General features: G+C 47.7%; 1 protein-coding gene and 1 non-coding gene across 2 annotated transcripts in view; both read left to right on the top strand.

Annotated features, from left to right (window-relative positions):
* Nucleotides 1-24,471, top strand: part of AP1B1 (adaptor related protein complex 1 subunit beta 1) — a 38,701-nt gene that overhangs the window by 10,750 nt on the left and 3,480 nt on the right. The window contains exons 6-19 of the mRNA XM_056859863.1: nt 1,188-1,409; nt 2,856-2,976; nt 3,159-3,254; nt 4,831-4,946; nt 6,270-6,435; nt 7,246-7,344; nt 8,934-9,193; nt 10,820-11,021; nt 13,436-13,576; nt 14,142-14,287; nt 15,533-15,662; nt 16,853-16,937; nt 19,020-19,106; nt 23,491-23,645. Coding sequence (XP_056715841.1) covers nt 1,188-1,409; nt 2,856-2,976; nt 3,159-3,254; nt 4,831-4,946; nt 6,270-6,435; nt 7,246-7,344; nt 8,934-9,193; nt 10,820-11,021; nt 13,436-13,576; nt 14,142-14,287; nt 15,533-15,662; nt 16,853-16,937; nt 19,020-19,106; nt 23,491-23,645 — 2,026 coding nt within the window. The remainder of the gene's footprint in view (nt 1-1,187; nt 1,410-2,855; nt 2,977-3,158; nt 3,255-4,830; nt 4,947-6,269; nt 6,436-7,245; nt 7,345-8,933; nt 9,194-10,819; nt 11,022-13,435; nt 13,577-14,141; nt 14,288-15,532; nt 15,663-16,852; nt 16,938-19,019; nt 19,107-23,490; nt 23,646-24,471) is intronic.
* Nucleotides 14,367-14,466, top strand: LOC130486646 (small nucleolar RNA SNORD125). Its single transcript, XR_008933765.1, has one exon. It is a non-coding gene; the product is annotated as a small nucleolar RNA SNORD125 (small nucleolar RNA).

Genomic DNA, 24,471 nt, shown 5'->3' with positions numbered 1-24,471 from the left:
GGGCCCCCTGACAAATGCTCAGCTGTAGGGAAGGGAGGAGGGTTTAATCCCCTGCCGCCCGGTGGTCTCTACGGAGGTGGGAGGATTATCGTTCTCTCCCCTGTATAAGAGATGGAGGCTGCAGGAAGCCTGAGCTCCCACTCTGAATTAGAAGAAGAGTTGGTTTTTATATGTCAGCTTTCTCTACCACTTAAGGAAGAATCAAACCGGCTTACAATCACCTTCCCTTTCCCTCCCCACAATAGGCACCCTGTGAGGTAGGTGGGGCGGAGAGAGTGTGACTAGCCCAAGGTCAACCAGGGGGTTACATGTGGAGGAGTGGGGAAACAAATCCAGTTCACCAGATTAGCCTCCGCCACTCATGTGGAGGAGTGGGGAATCAAACCCAGTTCTCCAGATCAGACTCCACCGCTCCAGACCACTGCTCTTAGTCACTACTCCTAACTTGCTCTTAGTTGCTGTGCTGGCCCCTTTCTTTGGAGGGCCGCCTCCTCGCTGATGTGGCCTACTCCATGCTTTTCAAAAATTAAAGGAATTTGTCTCCTGCCTTTCCACCGGCTGCTCCCAGTGGCTAACAATCAGTATAGTGTGAAGGAATTGCACCATATCAGTCCAAAATCATAAGAGACACTGATTGTGCTAATGGGGAGTGGGGGTGGGTGTCAGGTTCTCCCTGGAGCATCCTGATCTCTCTTCCACACCTTCTCTTCTTCTGAAGTGGCGCTTAGCTGACTGGCTCTAAGACTCAAGCCTGCCTTGATGAGAGAGTTCTTCCTTTGGTGAGAGATCAAGAAGGAGGGACACTGTGGTTATTTGCTGCTGGTTCATACCTTCCAGCGCTGAAAGACTGAAAGATGTTCTGGAGCTCAAAAGCCCAAGTGTCTATTTTTAAGCTTTCAGCAATGCCTGGATCTCTGCATCTTTGTTCATGCTCTGATGAGCTGGCTGCCTTCTTCTGTTGGCTTTTAATGACGATCAAGGGCCATAGAGTTATTTGGAGCTAATGTGTGCAGACAATCTGTATTGCAAAAATGCCAGATTGTAGATCTTCTTGGTTACCTTCGTGTTCTCTGTGAGTTGGCAAAAGTCTCTTTTCCCCCTTTCTGCCCGAAGACACTTGGATGACGCTTGGACTTTGACATTTTGCCGCCTCTTCTTCTCCCCCCCATCCATCCCTTACCTTGCAGCATCTGTGAGCGGGTGACTCCCCGGCTGTCCCACGCCAACTCTGCCGTAGTCCTTTCAGCTGTGAAAGTGTTAATGAAGTTCATGGAGATTATCTCCAAGGACCTGGATTATTATGGCACGTTGCTGAAGAAACTGGCTCCCCCGCTTGTCACCCTGCTGTCGGCGGAGCCGGAGCTGCAGTATGTGGCGCTCCGGAACATCAACCTCATAGTGCAGAAAAGGTGAGTCATTCCTTCTCCTACCTTGTGCAGTTGGGGAGGAAGCCGGGGGCATGTTGAGTGTTCCTAACAGGGTAGAACTGCAGGGCCTTCTTACCATGGCAAAAATTAGGCAGCATGGTGTACAAATTCTGCAGCAGATTTGGAGCTTTTTAAGCCACCCAGGGTCTTTCATGTGCATTTATAGTGTGTCATGAATGCACGCGTTGCTTTTCAAAGTAACAGGAAAAAAACAGGTCCTTGCCCCAAAGAGCTTACAATCTTAAGTTCCATAAAAGGGAAGACTGCAGGATCCAGGGAAGGAAGTATGGACAATGGGAGGACTGCGAGCAGGGGAAATTGCATGCACCTTAGTCGCTTTTCCACTGGGGTTGTAGATGAAACCAAAAAATGGGTCTGAAGAAAGATGTGGCACCCAGAGGCAGGGAGAAAGAATGTTCTTAGGAATGCACAAGACCTTTGGACAGCTGAAGGTAGCTGGTTCATAGAAGCAGAAGTCACAGGTAGGGAAGCATCTACTTAATAAGGGAGGAAAATGAAGGGTAAGGACAGAGGGTTTGTGCTAGATCCAGGAAGGCATGTTGGAATTTAAAGAGGAGTGTGATGTGATCAGTTAGAGCTGGACGGCTTTAACATCACAGCTTGGTACTCAGGTAAGAAAAATAAGGCACAGTGAGGGAAAGGAAACGTGGTAGTCCATAAGGCAGGGCAAGTGCATGAATCAGAGTTTTGACTTTGAGGACAGATTGGAGTGGCACACCATGAAAGCAAAAAGGTTTAACAGTAACTCCTCTGTGCATTTTGATCAGCATCGCAGGAAATTGCCTCTAAAAGACTAATTTGATTAGATGGAAGCCTCAACTGTTAGGGTGGGAGAGGAGAAAAGGTACAAGGCCCTTGTTGGGCATTATTTATTTATTGAATTCCTTTGTACCCTGCCTTTCTCCCCATTGGGGACCCAAAGCAGCTCACAACAGTCCTGTGAGGTAGGTTAGGCTTGTGAGAGTGTGACTGGCCCAAGGTCACCCAGTGAGCGCATATGGAACTAGCGGGGATTCGAACCTTGGTTTCCCAGATACTCTTAACCACTATACCACATTGGCTTTGATTCATACCATGATATGGTGCTGTCTTTTTAAAGTAACAGCCAAATATGCTGAACAAACACTGTTCCCTGACTGCTGCAGAGACGTTATTCAACAGGATAATTACAAAACCTTTTTGCTTATATGGTAGGTTGATATGTAGCATAAAGATAAACTTTGGGTTTCCATTTGTGCACAGGGTATAAGCTATTCTTCATGGCTCTTGTCCCCAGGGTTGTTATTCAGCCTCCCTTGTTCTGTTCCTGTTGCAAGTATAAAAAAAAGTAACCAAAATTGCTTTTCTCACTTCTTTGTGTATTCTTGAAGTGGTGATCGAGGTTTCTCTTATCCTTCCTCACTCCAGGCCTGAAATCCTGAAGCATGAGATGAAAGTTTTCTTTGTGAAGTACAATGACCCGATCTATGTCAAACTGGAGAAACTGGACATCATGATCCGCCTGGCCTCCCAAGCCAATATCGCGCAGGTAAATCCTTCAGAGTAGAATGCATCTCATCCACCTCTGCAGCGTTTCCCTTCATCAGAACCCTTGCAAGCTTGTCCCATGAAATCGTCGGTGTTCTGTGGGTAGTGCTGTGCTGGCTATTTTAATTCTTAAGTTAAGTGGACAGTCTTGTTTTGTTCTTTTCACCTTGTGTCTTGGAACAGGTGCTTGCTGAGTTGAAGGAGTACGCAACAGAAGTGGACGTGGACTTTGTGAGGAAAGCTGTCCGAGCCATTGGCCGCTGTGCCATCAAGGTTGAGGTGAGTCTTGGGCTGGCTTCTCATTGAGCTGGGAAACCTTTAACACTTGGTGGTGGTACTTCCGGCAGTGTAGGAGGGCCTGCATGAGTGATGGCCAGCGTGGTGTAGTGGTTAAGAGCGGTGGACTCTACTCTGGAGAACAGGGTTTAATTTCCCACTCCTCCACATGAGGTCAGCTGTTGACCTTGGGCTAGTCACAGTTCTCCCCGAATTCTCTTAGCCCCACCTACCTTACAAGGTGTCTGTTGTGGGGAGAGGAAGGGAAGGGGATTGTAAGCTGGTTTGATTCTCCTTAAAAAGGTAGAGAAAGTTGGCATATAAAACTAACTCTTCTTCTTATGCAAAAATTTGTTGCATAAGAGCATGTTGTAGAGAAGGGGTCAACTGTAGACCCCTTCTCCCAAACATACATGTTTTCTTTGTGAGAGGGACAGTGGCTCATCAGTAGTACATCTGCTTAGCTTGTAAAAGGTCCCAGGTTCAATCCCTGGCCTCTCCCAATTAAAAGGATCAGGGAGTAGATGAATGACTTCTACCTGAGACCCTCTGAGTTGGAGTAGACGGTATTGACCTTGGTATACCAAGTCAGAACTTCGGTCCAGACAGCTTCATGTGTCCAAAGTATCAGGGATTCTTTTTGTATGGAGAGGCATTGCACTGTGTGACTTGACCACCTGCAGAAAGACGTGGAGCATCCCAGGGTCCACCTCTGAAGGGGAGAGGTAGTCTTCTGTAGTCCAAACAAAAGTGGTTTCTGAGTTGTTGTTTTTCTGCTAGAGTACAGATTATAACCTTGGAGGAAACTTGGTGAACATGTGATCCATGACAACAGGCTTGAGGATGTGAGAACCATCTGGTTCTTCTTGGAACCTCCTGCAAGTGGAGAAACACAAGTGAACACTCTCCTTTGGATTGTAGAGTTTGGGTGCCGCATGCTTCAATCACTAGAATTTGCTAAGACAAGCAGCTGCAGGAGAGGGGGAGCTGCCAATCTTCATATGAATCCTTCTTTCTAAAACAGTGGCCAAGGAGGGGTTTTAGTAGCAGAGGGGTAGGTAAAGGTCCCCTGTGCAAGCACTGGGTCATTCCTGACCCATGGGGTGATGTCACGTCGCGACAATAATAGGCAGACTTGGTTTACGGGGTGGTTTGCCAGTGCCTTCCCCAGTCATCTTCCCTTTACCCCCACCAAGCTGGGTCCTCCTTTTACCGACCTCAGAAGGATGGAAGGCTGAGTCAACCTTGAGCCGGCTACCTGAAACCAACTTCTGTCGGGATTTCAGGTTGTGAGCAGAGCTTGGACTGCAGCTTACCACTCTGCACCACGGAGGAGCAGAGGCGTACCGCAGGTTTAATTGGCCTTTCTGTTGCCATTCTGTAGTGTGCAGAAGGCTGTGTGTGACTGGCGTGTTCTTCTGGCTGTTTTTGCCACGACCAGGAAATTCCTGGTCTTCCTGTTGACAAATCCCACCCTCGCTACAAGATAATCCATATGCTTTGTAACTTTTGTTCTGCTGTCCTCTGCAGTTTTCGTTGCCTCTCGGCTGACCCGGTCCCTCTTTTTCTGTCCACCCAGCAATCTGCAGAGCGCTGTGTGAGCACGCTGCTTGACCTCATCCAAACCAAGGTCAACTATGTGGTGCAGGAGGCCATTGTGGTCATCAAGGACATTTTCCGCAAGTACCCCAACAAGTACGTGAACGCCTTCACGCCGACCTGCTGCCTTTAGTTAGTGTGGTGTGGTGACAAGCGTGGCCCACAGATCACTGGTTCAGATCTCACTTTTTGAAGAGCCGGCGTGGTGTAGTGGTTAAGAGCAGTGGTTTGGAGTGGTGGACTCTGATCTGAAGAACCGGGTTTGATTCCCCACTCCTCCACATGAGCAGTGGAGGCTAATCTGATGAACTGGATTTGTCTCTCCACTCCTCCACATGAAGCCAGATGGGTGACCTTAAGCTAGTCACAGCTCTCTTAGAGCTCTCTCAGCCCCACCTACCTCACAGAGTGTCTGTTGTAGTGAGGGGAAGGGAAGGTGATTGTAAGTTGGTTTGATTCTTAAGTGGTAGAGAAAGTTGGCATATAAAAACCTTCTTCTTCTACTACTTTGGCCCTTTGGTTACTTAGACAAGCTGCTGCTCTTTCAGTCCCTCCCCCCTCCCCACACCCTGTAACAGTATTATACTTTACGGTGGGTTATAAAGAGTACTAAGAGGGTATGCGATGTACGTGCTTATAATTATTTAATATTGCCAGTTCTCTGAAGTCTTGGAGACTTCAGATTATCTCCCGGTAATACACTCATGCTTATGTCTTCTTTTCTCATTTGTCAAGCCAGTTTACAATAATAATTTACCTTGCACCAAGTCAGACCACTGGTTCAGCACTGGTTGCTTTGGCTGGCTGCAGCCCTCCAGGGTCTTAGAGAAAGAAAGGTCTTTCTCCACACCTGAGCTGCTTCCTCTGGAAATAACCAGAGATTGATTCTGAGCCTTTCTGTACGCAAATCTTATGCTCCTTGATGGACCGATAGTCTCATTCAGCATAAGGCAGCTTCATGGGTGTTCTTTGTGCTGCTTCGCTAATCGCTTTATTTTTGATGCTCTTTCTAGTCCGTGTGATATTTCTGGGATAGAACAAAGCTTGGTAACATGTGGTGGGTGGGGGTAGCTTGGCATATTTTTCATTACTCAGGAGTAGCTCTTGGTAATGAAAAGGTTGCTGATCACCAAAATAGACAATGCTGACCTTGAAAGACCAGTGGTCTGACTCACTAATTCAGCATCGCATGTGAAATATGGAATCCATGCAGTTTGCTGAAAGACAGTCCCAGATCAGATCTCTCCATCCTCATGCCCTTTGGGTCTTTGCTTCCTCCCTGTGGGTGCAAAGCCTTGTGTCAAAACTAGAACTTCTGAAAGAGCAGGAAGGCAGCTCCTTTGACAGCTGCAGGGTTGTATTATGCTGTGTTTAAGTGTGTTTGTGTATGTTTGGGGCGGTCTTTTAATTTATGTCCAGGTATGAGAGTGTGATCGCCACCCTGTGTGAGAACCTGGACTCCCTCGATGAGCCGGAGGCCCGAGCTGCCATGATCTGGATTGTAGGAGAATATGCCGAGCGCATTGACAATGCTGATGAGTTGCTGGAGAGCTTCCTGGAGGGGTTCCACGATGAGAGCACCCAGGTGATGGGGCAGAGCGGATGATGCGGCTGTAGTCGAAGGGCCGTGTGTCATCCAAAAGCTGCTGCGTTGTACCACTGGCATGTGCACCCCAGGGGTACCCTGCAGCATCTCGGATGATGTTGCTGCTCACCTTGAGATTGACTGTTTCTTCGGCACCGCCTTAAAACGTGGCTTCCCTAAGCCACTCTTTGGGATGCTTGTGTGGTTCGTTGGGTTGGGCTTGCCAAGATAAACTGTGGGACGTGGGGCAAAAACTCTCCCATAATTCCTTTTCTCTGAGCACATGTGTGGATTCAGGAGAACAACTCCCAAGTTGCTCGCTGCCTGAAGTAAACTGGTTGGGCAAACAAGCTTGCTTGATTTTCTTGGTTCAAATAGGATGAGCATCTTTAGCACCAGAATCCACCAGCCTCCTGAAGTGCGTATAAGTGAAGGGGCTTCCCGGGAGAAAGCAATGTGCAGTGCTGGGAGTTGTTTCTGTTCAGACAAAACCCATCTTCCATCCTTGATGCTAGATTGCCTCGGCCCCGTTTGTTGGGCATCCACAAGTGGGGCTGGGGGGGAGGGACAGCAGAGTTGCAATGCATGTCTATGCTTAGAGTATGCAAAGAATTGTAAAGTGTGTGTGTGTGGGGGGGATGTCCTTTCTTGATATGAGGATTCTCCGGATGCACGTATGCCACCGCTCATTTATGAAGTTGGGCATTTTGTTGGCCTTGCGCAGTTCAAAGTTGGCCAGCTGCCCCGGGGCAAAGTGTGGCAAGCAAGCAAATGCCTCTTGAGCTCACACCTTTCCCCCTCATCACACAGGTGCAGCTGCAGTTGCTGACGGCCATCGTGAAGCTTTTCCTAAAGAAGCCCACCGAAACCCAGGAGCTGGTGCAGCAGGTCCTGAGCTTGGCTACCCAGGTAAGGGAGGTGATCTCACTTGTGGCGCAACTCCCCCCCCCTTTTAAAGTCACTCCTTGGGTCTCCTCCTGGCTTGGAAAAGGGTAACCTTTTCATCACGTTTTTGTATCTTACCTTTCCTTGATGGGGCTTCATGTGGCAGCGTGCCCACCTTCATCCTTGCAACAACCCTATGAGGTAGATAGGGCGAGACAGACCGATTAAGCAGGGATTCTCATCTGTGATTTCCATGGTTTACATCCAAAGCTCTCCCCCCTACACCTAGTGCTCTGTTATACCTTTCCAGTTTCCGAATGCAATTTAACCCTTGGTTGACAGCATGGTACCCTTTAAGCTACAAGATGTAACATCACTGCTGTGACACAAATAGAGGGAACTGGAGTTATGACCTCACTGGTTGAAAGGCCCGGGTGGGAGGCAGCAGAAAAGAGAGTTTAGGGATTGGGGTGAGTTGGGCCTGATCACCAGGAGACGTACCTTCGCAAAGAACAAGTCAAGGGTTAGATCAGTGGAGGAGTCTTCTCCGCTGCCAAGTGGCCTGGCCCTGCCCTCCAGCAGCTCCTCTCAGCCTGCATGCAAAGAGGCAGGAGGGGTGTGATGCTCTTGCTTTCTGTATAGGGACACTAGCAGCAGGTCCTTCCAAATAGCAGCAAGAAAACTATGGTGGCTCAGTAGGGGCTGGTGTCCCACCTGAGAATTGCAGCCCATAGGTTCAAGACCACTGCACCAGTACTCCTGCCAAAGTGTGTCATGATAAACAGTCTGGATCCATTCCCCCTCCAACGGCTAGTCTTGCAAAGCCTATTTAAACAGTTTGGTTTATCTCTTCAAAGTGTAAAGCAGGCCTTTCCCAAAGGGTTGCAGCTAGTTGATAAATGGGGGTGCATGAAGCCCTCGTTGCTTTCATCCAGCAGTTTTTTCTCCCTTTCATTGGGCCAGGGGAGAAAATGCTGCCCTAATCCAGTGGTTGAAATGTAGGAGGGTCTATACCCTACCTCCTGTGAAGTCCCTGTGTATCAAAGACACAGTTGTTGGGAGTCCACATATTCTCTGCTACCTCGCTTCTGTTGTCTTGATAGCCTCCCATTCTCTCACCCTGTCCCACCTTTGCAACCTACTGTGGGGCATAGACGCAAGAGCTGGACTCTATATTCTGTGCCTATGTAATCTAAACCTTATATTTTTGCAACCTGGATACAAATGGTACAACTCTTCCTTATGTGCTGGTCATGGGGAGAATTAAGGAGCTGTGCAGGGGTCTTCAGACCATCCGTTCCCAGTCACTGAAAACTTGATTCAGCCCCCCATCGGCATTGTTCACAGGCATCTACATCTATTTTTACAGTTGTCACAAGAGTTAGGCCCTTGTTTTTATCTGTGATGGTCAGGTACTGAAGTCTGTGCTCTGGACCAACTTCTGCATATCGATGGGGTGTGTACAGTAGTGGCAAAAGGCAAGAGTGAAGTCCAGCAGTCAAAGAGCTCATGCTTTGTCTTAGTGAACGCTGGAGACTTCCAGTCATTGTGACTTGGAAGGCCCACTTGAACATTCCTGAACTAAATCATGCATGTTTCTCCCCACTTCAAAGGACTCGGACAACCCTGACCTGAGAGACCGTGGCTACATCTACTGGCGTCTGCTTTCCACTGACCCTGTGGCAGCCAAGGAAGTGGTCCTGGCTGAGAAGCCCCTCATCTCTGAGGAGACGGACCTGATTGAGCCCACTCTGCTGGATGAGCTGATCTGCTACATTGGGACGCTGGCCTCTGTCTACCACAAGCCCCCCAGCGCCTTTGTGGAGGGGAGCAGAGGCATCGTTCACAAGAGTCTCCCGCCCCGTACAGGCTCGTGAGTATCCAGGCTCTCCTTTACCTTGCTCCTGATGCGAGAGGCCATGAAAAACATAGGAGGTGTATGTTTGGATCCATTTCTTAGCTGTGGCATGTAGAGTCTCCAGCTCTGGGTCTCGCCCCACTTTGTTAAAGTGCTTGTGGCAAGAGAGCCCTAGATATAAGCTTTCGTTAGAGCTATTACGAAGAGAGGGGGGTGGCACCAGCTTAAAGTAATCTTGATCAACTAAAATGTATTTGACCGGTCCAATAAAATCTATAGGGGTTTGTCTATGGATAAAATGCTTTGGGAACAAAAAGTAATGCTTCTCTGTCTTTGGACGATGTCTTATGAGAGCAGCACCTCTTATGAGAGTCGTTCCCTTTTGAGTGAGGGGGAAGAAGGAATGCTGTTTCTAAGATTATGTGTGTGTAGTGATTTGTGTATTAAGTGGCTTAGTGTTAAACATCTTTTTTAAAGGTGCCCCTAAGCAGCAGATATTTACACTCAATCTGAAGTTTTTAAAATCCATTTTTAAATCCATTTTAAAAATGAGTGCGCTGTGCTGAAAAGGAAAGCTAAAATTAAGAGCCGTTTCCTGCATTCCTTTGATTTGCTATTCGCTTTGTGGTGTGGGGGTTAATCTCCAACATGTTGTTGTCCCCCAAGACATTAATGTGGACTGGAGTTTACATGTTGTGTACAAGGAAGTCCTACCCTGCTAAGTAACTAGTTGGATCACTTTTTTTTTTTGCCATCAAGTCACAGCTGACTGATGGCGACCCCGTAGGGTTTTCAAGGCAAGAGACGTTCAGGGAGTTTGCCATTGCCTGCCTCCATGTCAGGACCCTGGTATTCCTTGGAGGTCTCCCATACAAATACTAGCCAGGGCCAATCCTGCTTAGCTTCTGACATCTGATGGGATCAGGCTAGCCTGGGGCAGGTCAGGGCGTTGGATCACATGGCCATGACTTATTTGTGGTCTCAGTGTACATAGCTGTTCCCCAATGCTTAGCATCTTCTACAGAATCCTTATAATTCCCAGGAGAGTTTGATATGACAACGTAAAACTCTTGGCCTATCAGGGTAATTATTGTTCATACCAGCAGTACCTCTCCAGGGTCTCAGTTAGATGCCTTTCATATCACCTACTACATGATCCTTTTAACTGAGGATGCCAGGGATTGAAACTGGGATCTTCTGCATGGGTTGCCCCTGTTACACCTGCAAAGCAGATGCTCTACTACTAAGCCGTGCCCCGCCCCAAACACAGGGAGAGAATGGATGTCTTCCATCCATTAGTCAGCAAACAAGGAGATCTTACAAAGCTTTTGGGAAAACTGCTGACCCAGGAGACCTCTGACTGAAGAATAAATGTCTGTTTCCTTTTTCTCCTGAAAATTGAGAAGAAGAGAGTTTCCAGAAGAGTATGGAAATTCAAAACACTTATAGGTTGTGATTATTTTTAAATAAATCCCACAAATACTGTAGCTGTGGAATAGTATCCCTTTTTACATATGTTGTAAGATGATTAACCTTCTCAAGGATCTCTCAAAACGAAGTAAGCAATTGAATCACACGGCCCCTCCTTTTACATTCTTCTCCCTTTCTTTCCTTCTCCCACCCCTCATCCTGGCAACATAGAAGTGAGAGTGCAGAAAGCCCAGATGTTGCTCCTGCGGGGGCGCCACCTTCTGAGCAGCCTGCAGTCATCCCCACGCAGGGTGACCTTCTGGGTGACCTACTCAACCTCGATCTCGGACCACCAGTGAGCGGCCCTCCGATTGCCACATCATCAGTGCAGATGGGAGCTGTGGACCTTCTGGGCGGTGGCCTGGACAGCCTGGTAAGTCCTAGCAGCCTGCAAGTCTTGAATGACAGATGGGTTCCCCTCGAGTAGCAGCCTCCCCCATGTTGCTGTATGTTGCTTCCGTAGAGCCCTGCCTTTCCACAAATACGCCGATGAGGAATCGATTGGAAGCTCCTTCTAACTGGGCCGTGGCTGTTGGTTTGGTTATTTCACTTATGTGTATGTTGTCTGGTTTTTATATAGCGTATACGTGCTTGCATATTTTGGGGGATGTTTCATGGAAAGGGCAGGTAACTAATATTCCAGATTTTTTTTTTCTTTTTTTAGTCCAGAAATGATTTGGTAAGTATAGTAGACTAGTCTTCAACAACAAAAAATGTGAACCGATAAGTCTTGTAGATGCATTATTGAGTTGGTTGATGTAAAACAGAGAGGCTGGACAGAGTTTATTAATTGTGCAAGCTACTTAGAACAGACCTTTGCTTTTGCTTCTTCGAATGGGCTGGCGGGAGAAGTTCTTTGAGGAGACTGTCTCACTTTACTATAGCACAGCCTGTGACTAGCATCTGTGTGATGGAGTCTTGAGTGGCTAATTTCTTTCTTTCCCCTCCCTCCTTTTCTGTCTGTCTCTCTTTTCTCCCCCCCTCCTGGCTTCTGTCTCTTTCTGCATGTGGCTGGCTCTTCTCTGCACCATGCCTGCTTCTCTGCTTGGAGATGGGGGACGAATCCGAAGGGGTATGGTTCAGCCCTCTTACTAGCTTCCTAGAACATGCCCTGCCATTAAAGACCCTCATCTGTTCCCTTTCTCCTTTCCCCTCTCTCCTTTCATTTTAGTAAACTTGGGAGTGGGGGGGGTGTTCAGCCATCTACAACCCCTCTCAGTAATAAGGAGAATTCCCCCCCCCCCAATATTGCAAACCTTGGAATCACTTGCCCAGCCCCTTTCTAGTATTTCTTGCAGCTTTAGCAAATGCTTGCCATACTTACACTTTAGGCTTCACAACCTTGAAGGCTACAGGTTTTGCTTTGGGGGGGGGGGGCAAGAGTCCCAAGACCCCCTAAAGACCACCGTATTATTTTTTTCAGGTTGCAGCCCTGCCGATTCCTTTATCTCACACCGTCAATGTGGTTCAACTCCAAGAGTTTTAGGCGCACACTTCTAGTTCAGCGTGACTGGATTGGCTCTTTTGCAAGTCCCCTCACCAATGACAGATCCTACTCTTAGTCCAATGCAATTCTGTCAAAAGACAGAACCTACCCTTTGTCTAATGCAGTTCTTCCAGCTTCCTCTAAAGAACCCTTGGAATTGCAGGCTATTGTGGGATACTAAAGAGAACTTTTCGCTAGTGGTCCCAGGAACCCCCCCTCCCATACTAGCAATTGTTTTTGCCATGTCACTTAACCTGATTTAACCTTAACATAGACATCTGTTAATTTTCAATTGTGCGCTTTTAAAAAAAAAAGTGCTAGCAGTGACAACTGTAGTGGTGTGGTCCTCACAGCAATCTTAAATACAGTGCAAATTCAGAAGGAAGACCACCAGCCCTCTCCAGGAAAAAAAAAAACGAGCCTAGACGAACTGGGAAACTGCTGCTGGGTTCTGCCCTAAAGGATAAACCCAAAGCTGTCCGGCTTCCTCACCCTGTCTTGCTTTATGTGGAATGTTCTGGTGCTTTGCTTGTTTAGACGTCGGTATACAACATGGCCTCGTGTGTCTAAGCTATTTATGTATTTTTATCCTACCCATCCTTCAAGGAGCTCAGGTCATCATTCATGGCTCTCCCCTCCATTTTTTTCTCACAACAGCCCTGCCAAGTAGGTTAGGACGAGAGTGAGTGGCTGGCCAAGGTCACCCAGAAAGTTTCACGGCAAGTGGGGATTTGAACTTGGTCTTCCCAGTCCTAATCCAACACTCTACCTACTATACTGCATTGCCTCTGTTCAGTATGGCTATCAGACTGAGCTCCAGAGCATCCTGAGCCCTCTGGTAAGCATCCAGGGAGGCCCACTGCAGAGGCTTTTTAGCAAGAGGTTTGCTTATTGATTAAGCAAGCTTCCCTGAAAGATGGCCAGCTACAGTAGTCAAGTCTTCCCTTGCTGTGCATACCTAAAGAGCTGCATGTTGTAGGACACTTGCTTTGAACCCATGTAGGACAGTGATCAACCCCAAAGATTTGGCCAGTGCCTCAGGACATGCCCCAGAATCCTTTGCAGTGAATCCTGGGATGAGCAGGCGCGAGATCTGTGTGGATAATGTATTCTGGAGGCAGCAAGTTGAAAGCCACGATGTTAGAAGCCCTTCTGCTCCTGAAGTGATGCCTTGTTTCTTGCTCTCTCCCTACCCTGAGCCATCACATTGACACTTGTCTCCCTCCCTCCCATCCACCCACCCACCTTCCTTCTAATTTGCCCTGAGTCTTTGTAATAACGGATGTCCTTCTCCCTGGCAGATGGGAGGGCCCAGCTTTGCAGCTCCCAGCGCGGTCATGCCCCAGAACTTGGGGGCACCCCTTGGAGGCGGTTTGGGAGACCTCTTTGACCTGGCTGGCAGCGTGGGCGCTTTGTCAGGATCGTACGTGGCTCCCAAAACGGTGAGTAGCGCTGATGTAGGGGAGGGGCTGTGGCTCAGTGGTAGAGCATCTGCTTGGCATGCAGAAAGACCCAGGTTCAATCCCCATCATCTCCAGTTAAAGAGACTAGGCAAGTAGGTGATGTGGAAGACCCCTGCATGAGACCCTGGAGAGCCGCTGCCGGTCTGAGCAGACAATGCTGACTTTGATGGACCAAGAGTCTGATTCAATATAAGGCAGCTTCATGTGTTCATGTGACTTTGGAGGCATGCTAGTAACCAGAGCTTAGCTCTTGAGACCACTGCTGGTGCCTGGAACTCTTCTTTTTTTTCTGCCCCCTCCCCAAGTGTGTATTCAGTGGCAGTTTCTGAAGGGCATGCCTAGTGGGACACGTTTCCTTGGTGGCCATTACAAAGGTGCTGGGCCACTGCAACATCTTTCTCCTTTTAAAAACCCTTCAGGTTGTCACATCAGCTCTCGGTGTGAAACGTGCCTCTGGTATGCCACAATGGAGACTGCAGGGGCTGGTGACCGCTGGGCTCAAATGACGTGGTGGCGGTGTGTGTTTGGTGTTGTACTCTATTAGGTCTGGCTCCCAGCCGTGAAAGCCAAAGGTCTGGAGATTTCAGGGACCTTCAGCCGCCAGGTGGGCTCCATCTCCATGGACCTGGTCCTAGCTAACAAGGCCCTGCAAGTCATGTCTGACTTCGCCATCCAGTTCAACCGGAACAGGTAAATCTGCTCGCCCTCCTTTTCCTGTGCTGGGTCTTCCCCCTGGTTCCTAAAGAGACCCTCTCATTTGGAGAGGTGATAGCTAGCCAGCCTCACATGATGAATATCGACTCTCCGAGCGGCTGCTGTGATGAGCTTTCCTGACCCTCTAAGAAGTTGACTGAAGAGGCTTTTCTGCTAGGGAGTTAGAACGTCCTGCCGGACCACACAGGGGGACCAGAGGGTGCCTTGGGACCTAAATGGTCAGTTTTAGATAGATGTGCGCCAAATACTTTCCAGTTCTATTTGGGGTGAACGGGTGTGCAAACTATTTCAATGGAGTTTTTGAAAAAGCTTTTAAATTTATGTAAATATTTCATCATATTTGGCGTCCCCCCCCTCCCTGCACAAGTGCTGTTTCTTCTTTCTAGACTAAGGTAAACAGATATGATACAAGAGCTCCAATCATAGATCTCGTCCTGACGGTGGTATTCTCTCTCCCTCCCCCATTTAAACGGAGAGACTCTGCTTTTTGATGAAATGTTAACACTTCTCCCACTGCATCATTTTAGTCAATTCCCACCTCTGACCTAAGTACTGTAGACAAATGTGTATTTTTTCCTCACTGTATGACTAGTAGTTTGGGGGTGAGAGGGTGTTAGAACAGGAAAACGTCCTCTGTTCTCCCCCTCCCCCAAAAAAGCTCAGTGGTTTTTAAAGTGAAAATAAACATGTGTATCCCCTGTACAACATCTGTTTTGGCCCTTTATATCTGTGGGTGATGGGACTTGCATGATGAATGGGATGATGTTTCAGTTGTACGTAGCCAAGCCTGCCAGCTGCATGTTGATACTGGTGAGGGCAAGTGACGGCAATGGTGAGGGCAGGTGACGGCAATGTAAAAAAAGATGGGTGAACTGAAAAGAAAGCTTTGTTTACTTGGCAGTGCCAAAAAAGCTCACCGTAAACTGAGTAGGGTCAGTTCTGCAGTAGTTCTGGAACCAATACTTGGCTTACCAGGAGAGAGTTGGTAAGAAGCTGCCAGCACCAAAGAATTTATTCTTGCCAGGCATCTTTGGCAACATCTCATTTCTGAGCTTTCCTTCATACTGACTGGCAGTGGCCTGGCATCCAAACTCCCATTGCTCACAATACATACAAGGGGGAAACTACTACTGCTAGCATCTGTCCATCAATCCTGGGAAGGGTTCCTCTGTACTTGCATCAACCAAGTCACTAGCCGTTGTCGTTAATATTCCCCTTCAGCTTCGGTTTGGCCCCTGCCGCTCCTCTCCAAGTCCATGCCCCTCTTGCTCCGAACCAGAGTGTGGAAATCTCCCTTCCCCTGAACACAGTTGGCTCAGTAATGAAGATGGATCCCCTTAATAACCTTCAGGTGAGCCAAGGAGACTTTGTGACTTAGTAGGTGGTGGTGGACTCAAGGTTTACAATTGAGCAGTACCATGAAATGGGGGAAAAGATGACTAGTTTGATTCCTTTATACAGATACCAATAGATAGTTTTTTCTTCTGAGGTGGCAAGAATAACTTTCACCGGAATTAACTTTGACAATTTATTCCAAAGTGAGCTAATGGCCAACTCCTGTGAGATTGTTACAGAGTTAACTGGTCAGTGGACTTCTTTTGGAAGCATGTTGTTAATGCTTAGCCTTTGTGTAGTTCAAAATGTTCATGTTCTAGGGTTCAAAATGTATATTATCTTTTAACCCTTACAACGGTCCTGTAAGGTAGGCTAGTATTATCTGCATATTGCAGACTTTGGAGTGGGGTGTTAGGCAAAGCACTCTCAGCCTCAAAGCCACCTAGTGGAGGGGATTGCGAAAGGTGAGATTTGAATAAGGCGCCTCCTAGATCAACACTACTTCAATGCAAGGTTTTACACATTGCTCCATGGAAGAGCTAATGGCACAAAATACTGGGCCTGATAAATCTGTCGCTTCCAGCTATCGGCTTGTCGCCTTTGTCTAACAGCAGGTGCTGTGCTAGGCACATTTTATTCACAGGCAATGCCATTCTGCACTAAACGCAAGACAGACGAGCACCTGCCACATACACACACACACCCCACTCTGAAGATTGGGCATCTCACCTCCTGCTTTAGAGCGGTGGACTTTAATCTGGAGAACCAGGTTTGATTCCCCACTCCTCCACATGAGCGGCAGAGGCTAATCTAGTGAACTGGATTTTGTTTCCCCACTCCTACACATGAAGCCAGCTGGGTGACCTTGGGCTAGTCACCCTCTCTCAGCCCCACCTACCTCTGTCTGTTGTGGGGAGGGGAAGGTGATTGTAAGCCGGTTTGATTCTCCCTTAAGTGGTAGAGAAAGTCAGCATGTAAAAACCAACTCTTCTTCCTCTTATAAACCAATTTTGCATCCATTTGTACTCCTGCAGAATTGCAGCATGTCAAATCATGCAAAAACATCTTGTTTGAACCCCGGTTCTCATCTTAGTGAATTGCAGAATTGGAAATTGAAATGTTCCTCGCTGTATCATGGAGGGGGAAAAGGGAAGGATCCATATTGTGATCCATATTGGAAAGAAAATCTTTCTCCCTCGGTTCCAGGTGGCAGTGAAAAACAACATAGATGTGTTCTACTTCAGCACCCTCTACCCCCTGCACATCCTCTTTGTGGAAGATGGGAAAATGGGTAGGTTGGCTGACCGCAGAAGTGGCGATACATAGAAGAGAGCCCTCAAAAATCAGTGGAGAGTTTAACTGAGATTTATTGACCATTTGTATGAAGGACTCCTGGTGGCATTTTAGTCTCAACAGCCCTGCACAGATTTGGCTGACTGTGCTCAAAACTGCCCGGTGGCCGAACAGAAAGCAGGATGCCCGCATCCAGATCCTTCTGTGTGCAGTGAGGGAGGGAGGGCAGAAGTATACCCTGAAGAAGAAGGTCATGTTAGAGGCATTCCCCCGCTGCGTGCCCCTTGGAGCGAATGGGCCGTGCGCAACACTGATTTTCCTCCACTCCCTACCAATGGACAGCCAGTGATGATGTCCTGAAGGAGGGCCTAAAAGATTCTCAACCTTTTTTTGCTCCACTCCCTCCTTTCACCATTGTTCAGAATATAATTCCCCCCTTCCCAAGATAATCTAAATAAAAAAACCCTGCAATTTTACAGATTGTACATAATCTACAGGACATTACACTTTGCTGAATAGTGGTCCCAGTTCTCCCCCCACCCCCGGAACCCTAAAATCCCCCCCTTGTTGAGGACCCCTGGCCTAAAGACTTCCCTGGTGCAGCTCGCAAAACAGCCGATGGGTGCAGAGGAATCCCAGAAGCCATTGCCAGAAAACATGGTGTCCTCTCTGATCCCTAACTAGGCAGAGGAGAAAGCAGGGTTGCTGGAGGTAATACTTAATATTGTCAAAGGCTTTCACAGTCAGAGTTCATCGGTTCTTGTAGGGTATCTGGGCTGTGTGACCGTGGTCTTGGTATTTTCTTTCCTGACGTTTCGTGAGCAGCTGTGGCAGGCATCTTCAGAGGAGTAACACTGAAGGACAGTGTCTCTCAGTGTCAAAGTGTATTGGAAGAGTAATATATACAGTCAGAAGGGGGTTGGGTTTGAGCTGAGTCATTGTCCTGCAAAAGAATGAAGGTAATGTGCTAATCATTGTCCTGTAAGTATCAAGGTAATGTGCTAATTAGGGTGTGGTATGTTAATGTGGAACCATTGTATCCTGAAGTGATCTGTTAACATGTGGAATTTGAAGCTAATCTGCATGGCTATTGTGGACTGTAATCTTTGTTAGTCTGGAGTTTTGCTGGACAGGAAGCCAAGCCTTATTCATTCTTAAACTCTCTTCTGTTAAAGTTGTGCTGATGTTTATGAATTTCAATGGCTTCTCTGTGCAATCTGACAAAATAGTTGGTAGAATTGTCCAGTCTTTCAGTGTCTTCAGTAATATATATATTACTCTTCCAACACACTTTGACACTGAGAGACACTGTCCTTCAGTGTTACTCCTCTGAAGATGCCTGCCACAGCTGCTGGCGAAACGTCAGGAAAGAAAATACCAAGACCCCAGTCACACAGTCCGGATAACCTACAAGAACTGGTAATACTTAATATTCAGCAGTTAAAGCCGGCTGTTTCAGGAGTGGGGCTATATGGAGCTGATTTAGAGAACTCCTGTGTAAAGAGAGAGTACCCCTTCAATTTTAATTCCCTGAGCCTACTGTGGACCGCTGTGTTTACTGCTCTGGCTTTAAACGGGGAGGGCAGGAGGCTAGGGGGCACAGTGACATTTGCATGTTTGCAACTCCTAATGAACGCTAGGGGGAGTTAATTGTCCAGGACAGCAGTTATGTTCTGTTTAGAACACATCCTGTGTGCTTATTGCATATGCTGAGCTGGGGGGGGGGGCTACAACTTCAGCTTTTCATAGTCACTCTGACCTTTTTGCCCCCTTTGGAAGGTCAAAGGGGGATAAAGGTGTCCACTACTGAGTATCAAGATATCTCTGTAAGGGTAGCTTCATGGAACCTCTGTGGTCAGAGGCAGTATATTTCCAAACAGTACATCTTGGGGACAAAGTTGGCAAGCGTATTTCCTTAATGTCACAAGCATGGGCTTTAAAGTCTTTCTGACTCCAAAAGATGGCCTCCGTTTTAGGATGGGGGGACTTGTGTCCAGAAACTAGCACGAACTGTGTCTTGGGAAGGGGTTGCCCTCCTGTCCGCAGGATTCACCCAGTGTTTTTTCCCTTGGTCCCTCAGAGCGGCAGATGTTCCTGGCTACCTGGAAGGACATCCCAAATGAGAATGAAGCACAATTTCAGATTAAAGACTGCCCTCTCAGCGCAGGTGAGAGAAGAGCTACCCGATCTTGCTTGGCTTGAATCACTGCTATTCTGAACGCGCCTTCTCCTCAGAACTCAGCTCTGCTTACGGATGGTTTCCCGGCAGCCTCCCCTTCCCAGAAAGCTTGCAATTTCACACTTGCCTGGCTTTAGCATTAATGCTGTCCAAAGGTTTTGAGACCACCCTTTTATGCAGTGAGCCTAAAACTCCTTGTTCCCGTGCTTAAATAAGATCCCATTATTCTGTCTTTGTCATCTTTTCATAGTATGTACCGGGCGAATCGTAGATAATGAGTTTGAAATTGAGAGGCACAACGTGATGGGTTAAGGCTGCTGGCCCTTGTTCTATGCCCTGAGTCTGTATTTCTCTTTTGGCCAACTTCAGTAGATCTGATCAGCTTTTAATACTTTTTCTGGTCCAGTGGGGAGGGTAAAAAACACTCTCAGGCCCAGAGCAGCGAACTCAGCACTGGGCTCCTTCCTTTACAGAAAGGCCCAAGCAGCAGACTTTTAGGTGTTACAAATCTTCTTAGATTAGCTGTTTTTAACAGACATGTAAAAAGGTAAAGGTCCCCTGTGCAAGCACTGGGTCATTCCTGACACATGGGGTGACATCACATCCCGACGTTTACTAGGCAGACTTGGTTTACAGGGTGATTTGCTAGTGCCTTCCCCAGTCATCTTCCCTTTATCCCCAGCAAGCTGGTACTCATTTTACCGACCTCGGAAGGATGGAAGGCTGAGTCAACCTTGAGCCGGCTACCTGAAACCAACTTCCATTGGGATCGAACTCAGGTTGTGAGCAGAGCTTGGACTGCAGTACTGCAGCTTCCCACTCTGCGCCACGGGGCTCTTATGTAGCATGCTGTTTTTCAATCATGCAAGTCAGCTTTTTTTTTTAAGTACCTTGTTCTCTATTTCTTCTGCTTTCCCACTGCTATTTATGATGCTCAAAGTTGGCATATGGATGGGGGGAAGTTTGTGATATTTTAGATTTTCACATCGACCCCGTCAGGTAAGGGTGAGAGACTGTCTGACCCAAGAGCTTTGACTGAATTTTGTGGCTGAACAGAGACTACAGCCCGGATCTCTTGGTTTGAACCAAGGGTGCCATCCCTTATGCCATCCTGATTCTCTGATAAGAAGGGTAGATTCACACATTATGTGTTAAGGCACACACTTGTGTTTTGAGAATACAGTGGACAAACTGAACTGCTGATAGGGAGAAACAGAAGCCAAGAACAAAGTCAGAAACAGCAGAAGCAAACAGGACCTAATTTAGCCATCAAAGGCTGTTCCTGAAAAAAGCTCCCCCTTGACCTGATGATGGGATGCCCAGGAGCAGGGTGGATTTGCCCTGTGGGAAGTAGTTGAGAAGGCCCCCTCCCACATAGCTAAAAGGTAAAGGTCCCCTGTGCAAGCACAGGGTCATTCCTGACTCATGGAGTGCCATCACAGCCCGACGTTTCCTAGGCAGACTTTCTTTACGGGGTGGTTTGCCAGTGCCTTCCCCAGTCATCTTCCCTTTATCCCCAGCAAGCTGGGTCCTCATTTTACCGACCTCGGAAAGATGGAAGGCTGAGTCAACCTTGAGCCGGCTACCTGAAACCAACTTCCGTTGGGATCTCAGGTTGTGAGCAGAGCTAGGACTGCAGTTTACCACTCTGCTCCACCGGGCTCTTGTCCTACATAGTTACCCACCAGGTTTTCTAAAGTGTAGGTTCATACGAAGAGTGAAGAGTCCTTGTGGTATTCTGGACCTAGACTGCTTAGGGCTTTAAAGGTTAAAACCAACACTTTAAATCAGGGCAGAGGAACAGACTGGTTCCCGCAGATGTCACTGAATTGCCCATGGTGCAATCCATCTGGTTGCTGCCTCTGCACTCTTGGCCCAGTTGTAGTTTCCAGGCTCTCTTCAAAGGCACATAGAGAGCATTGCAGTAGTCCAATGAAGGCATGAATGACTGTGGCTAGGTGGTCCTTACACACCAATTACAACAATAAGTGTTCTTTTGCGGCTCCAAAAGATATTCTGCTCAATGCCACTGTGCTGGTGACGGGTTTTCTGCACTGGTGTGTGATATACTGTGGAGAGAAGCTGCTGTGGTTGACCTTTTCACTCTTTCCTTAATACCCCCTTCAGGCAGTGTGACATTCAAGCCAGATTGATTTGGAGCGCTGCCTGGGGTTTAACTAGACAGCTGCCACGCTGTGTCTCTTGTACGCTGGAACAAAACCCCTCTCAAGGTCTCCTTTTCTGTAATCAAACTTGTCAAAATCCCAAACGGAGGGGAGAAATCAAGTGCTGTACTGCAGACTGCTGGAGATAATTCTTTCCTTTTCTCTCCCATTTCTCTGGGCTGAAGGCTTGCCATTGAGTTGTTAGAGGTGGCAACTTGGCAAATGATATTAGGCATAGAGCCACTTAGAATCATAAGAGTTGGAAGGGACTACCAGGGTCATCCAGTCCAACCCCCTGCACAAGGCAGGAAATTCTGAACTACCCCATTCTGTGGTTCCACAGGTCTTCTCATTAGTGTAGCTAGAATGAGGTAATAGGGTGCATTCGGTGGGGACAAAAAGGAGTGACAGAGTCCTTGTAGTAGGCCTAGTACATGAATGCTATTGGAATATGTCCTCAGTCATAGAATTGTAGAGTTGGAAGGGACCACCAGGGTCATCTAGTCCAACCCCCTGCACAATGCAGGCAATTCACAACTACCTCCCCCCCACACACCCCCAGTGACCCATACTTTATGCCCAGAAGATAGCCAAGGTGCCCTCCCTCTCATGATCTGCCCAAGGTCATAGAATCAGCATTGCTGACAGATGGCCATCTAGCCTCTTCTTAAAAACCTCCAGGGAAGGAGAGCTAACCACCTCCCGAGGAAGCCTGTTCCACTGAGGAACTGCTCTAACTGTTAGAAAATTCTTCCCAATGTCTAGACGGAAACTCCTTTGATTTAATTTCAACCCATTGGTTTTGGTCCGACCTTCTGGGGCATCAGAAAACAACTCGGCACCATCCTCTATATGACAGCCCTTCAAGTACTTGAAGATGGTTCTCATGTCCCCTCAGTCTTCTCCTCTTCAGGCTAAACATACCCAGCTCCTTCCATCTTTCCTCATAAGACTTGGTCTTCAGACCCCTCACCATCTTTGTTGCCCTCCTCTGGACCCGTTCCAGTTTGTCTACATCTTTCTTAAATTGCGGTGCCCAAAACTGAACACAATACTCTGGGGGAGGTCTAACCAGAGTGGACTTTCCTGGTTCTTTTTTTCCCAAGAGGGGTAGCAGGGGGAATGTCATCTCCATGCTAAAATTGCACCCTGACCCTTGGGAATTCATCTAAGATTTCCCCAAGCACAGCCCACGTAGTGGTTACAGAGGGAATCTTGACCATATGAGCTAGAACCTTTTTCAAAAAAGTAAAAGCTGGGATTCTGTAAGGTACTGCAACAGAGATTCCAAATCCTACAGGATACCCTGCTGGTTCTTACACACCTTTAGGGGATTAGATGCATTTCCTGCATTGTGCAGGGGGTTGGACTAGATGACCCTGGTGGACCCTTCCAACTATATGATTCTATGTAAGTTTCTTTAAGGGAGATTTGAAAAGCTGCATCCTGTTTCTTGTAGATTTCCTATTCCTTGGTTTGTTAAATTGTTGTGAATCACTCTACATTATGGGTTTGTTTGTTCCAGTGCATCTATTCTAATCGCCGCTTCCTAGTTCTATGAAGAAGATAAAAATATATTAATTAAAATTCTATGCTTTGTAGTACAGATGAGCAGGATTGATATAGTCCCATAATCAGGGCTGTTTGCTGAATGAAATGCTTTTGCACTGAGAAGCTGAATGAATTATGCAATTTTTTATAACTGGTTCTGTATAATTTCTGGTTTTTGTCACTGTTCCCTCCACCCACCCACCCTTCAAATGGGATGTAGAATTGCCAGCAAGCTGGGCTTTGCACCCACTACCATATTCTATTAGGAGCCCCGTGGCGCAGAGTGGTAAGCTGCAGTACTGCAGTGAAAAGCTCTGCTCACAACCTGAGTTCGATCCCGACGGAAGTTGGTTTCAGGTAGCCGGCTCAAGGTTGACTCAGCCTTCCATCCTTCCAAGGTCAGTAAAATGAGTACCCAGCTTGCTGGGGGTAAAGGGAAGATGACTGGGGAAGGCACTGGCAAACCACCCCATAAACGAAGTCTGCCTAGGAAACGTCGGGATGGCACGTCACCCCATGGGTCAGGAATGACCCAGTGCTTGCACAGGGGACCTTTACCTTTTTACCATATTCTGTGCTCTGGTGACCAGCATATGTAGCCCTGCTTGGGAATGTGAGTTGGTAAAAGCAGTTTCCATTTCCGCCCCACCCCCCAGATGCAGTTAGTAGCAAACTGCAGGGCAGCAACATCTTCACCATAGCGAAGAGGAACGTGGAGGGCCAAGATATGCTGTACCAGTCGCTCAAGCTGACCAACGGAATCTGGGTCTTGGCAGAACTGCGAATCCAGCCAGGGAATCCAAACTTCACGGTAGGTCCCTTTGTTCCCTTTTTGTGTCTCGATAAGATGTAAAGTGGTCCCAGGGGATGACTGCAAACCTTTCCTGACTTTATGTGGATGGGAGATCACTTTGTGTGCGCTGGGCAGGGACCAGCGCACCATTCTTGCAAGCATGAGAATCTGCCTCTGTCCACAACCTTAGTCCCCCTAGCTCAGTACTCTTGACTTCAGCTTGGTATGTTCAGCCAGAAACCTTTCCCAGCCCCGCTATCTGACAGTGTTTTACCACACGAACACATGAAGCTGCCTTATACTGAATCAGACCCTTGGTCCATCAAAGTCAGTATTGTCTACTCAGACCGGCAGCAGCTCTCCAGGGTCTCAGGTAGAGGTCTTTCACATCACCTACTTGCATAGTCCCTTTAAGTGGAGATGCTGGGGATTGAACCTGGGACCTTCTGTGTGCCAAGCAGATGCTCTACCTCTGGGCCACAGCCCCTCCCTTGGATGGAACTGGATCTTCTGCACCACAAAGTTGGGCTCCTGCTCCAGATTCCTACTTCATGCTCTGGCATTGACAGCGTTTGTCATGTTGGCACAGTACCATCACACTGCCTGGATCCAAAGAACGATGCAGCTGGTTCCATGAACCTGAGGTGGGCTTTGGAGGCATTCCTCAAGCCCTCAAGCTGCCCAGCAAACTGAAATTCCTTTTAGTCTCCCAAAAAAGCGGAAGGAGTTGGTGGCCTGGTGCAAGACTCTGCTGCTCAGAGAGATGTCCAAAACCCTAATGGATGCTTGCAAGCAACTGAGTGTGCCTTAAAGTAGCTCTTTAAATCTCTGCTCCTTTCTGAAG

Source organism: Euleptes europaea, chromosome 13 (assembly GCF_029931775.1).
Source record: "Euleptes europaea isolate rEulEur1 chromosome 13, rEulEur1.hap1, whole genome shotgun sequence".
In the NCBI taxonomy this organism is placed as follows: domain Eukaryota; kingdom Metazoa; phylum Chordata; class Lepidosauria; order Squamata; family Sphaerodactylidae; genus Euleptes; species Euleptes europaea.
The sequence above is the reverse complement of the archived record's forward strand: the minus strand, read 5'-3'. Positions and strand labels throughout refer to the sequence as shown.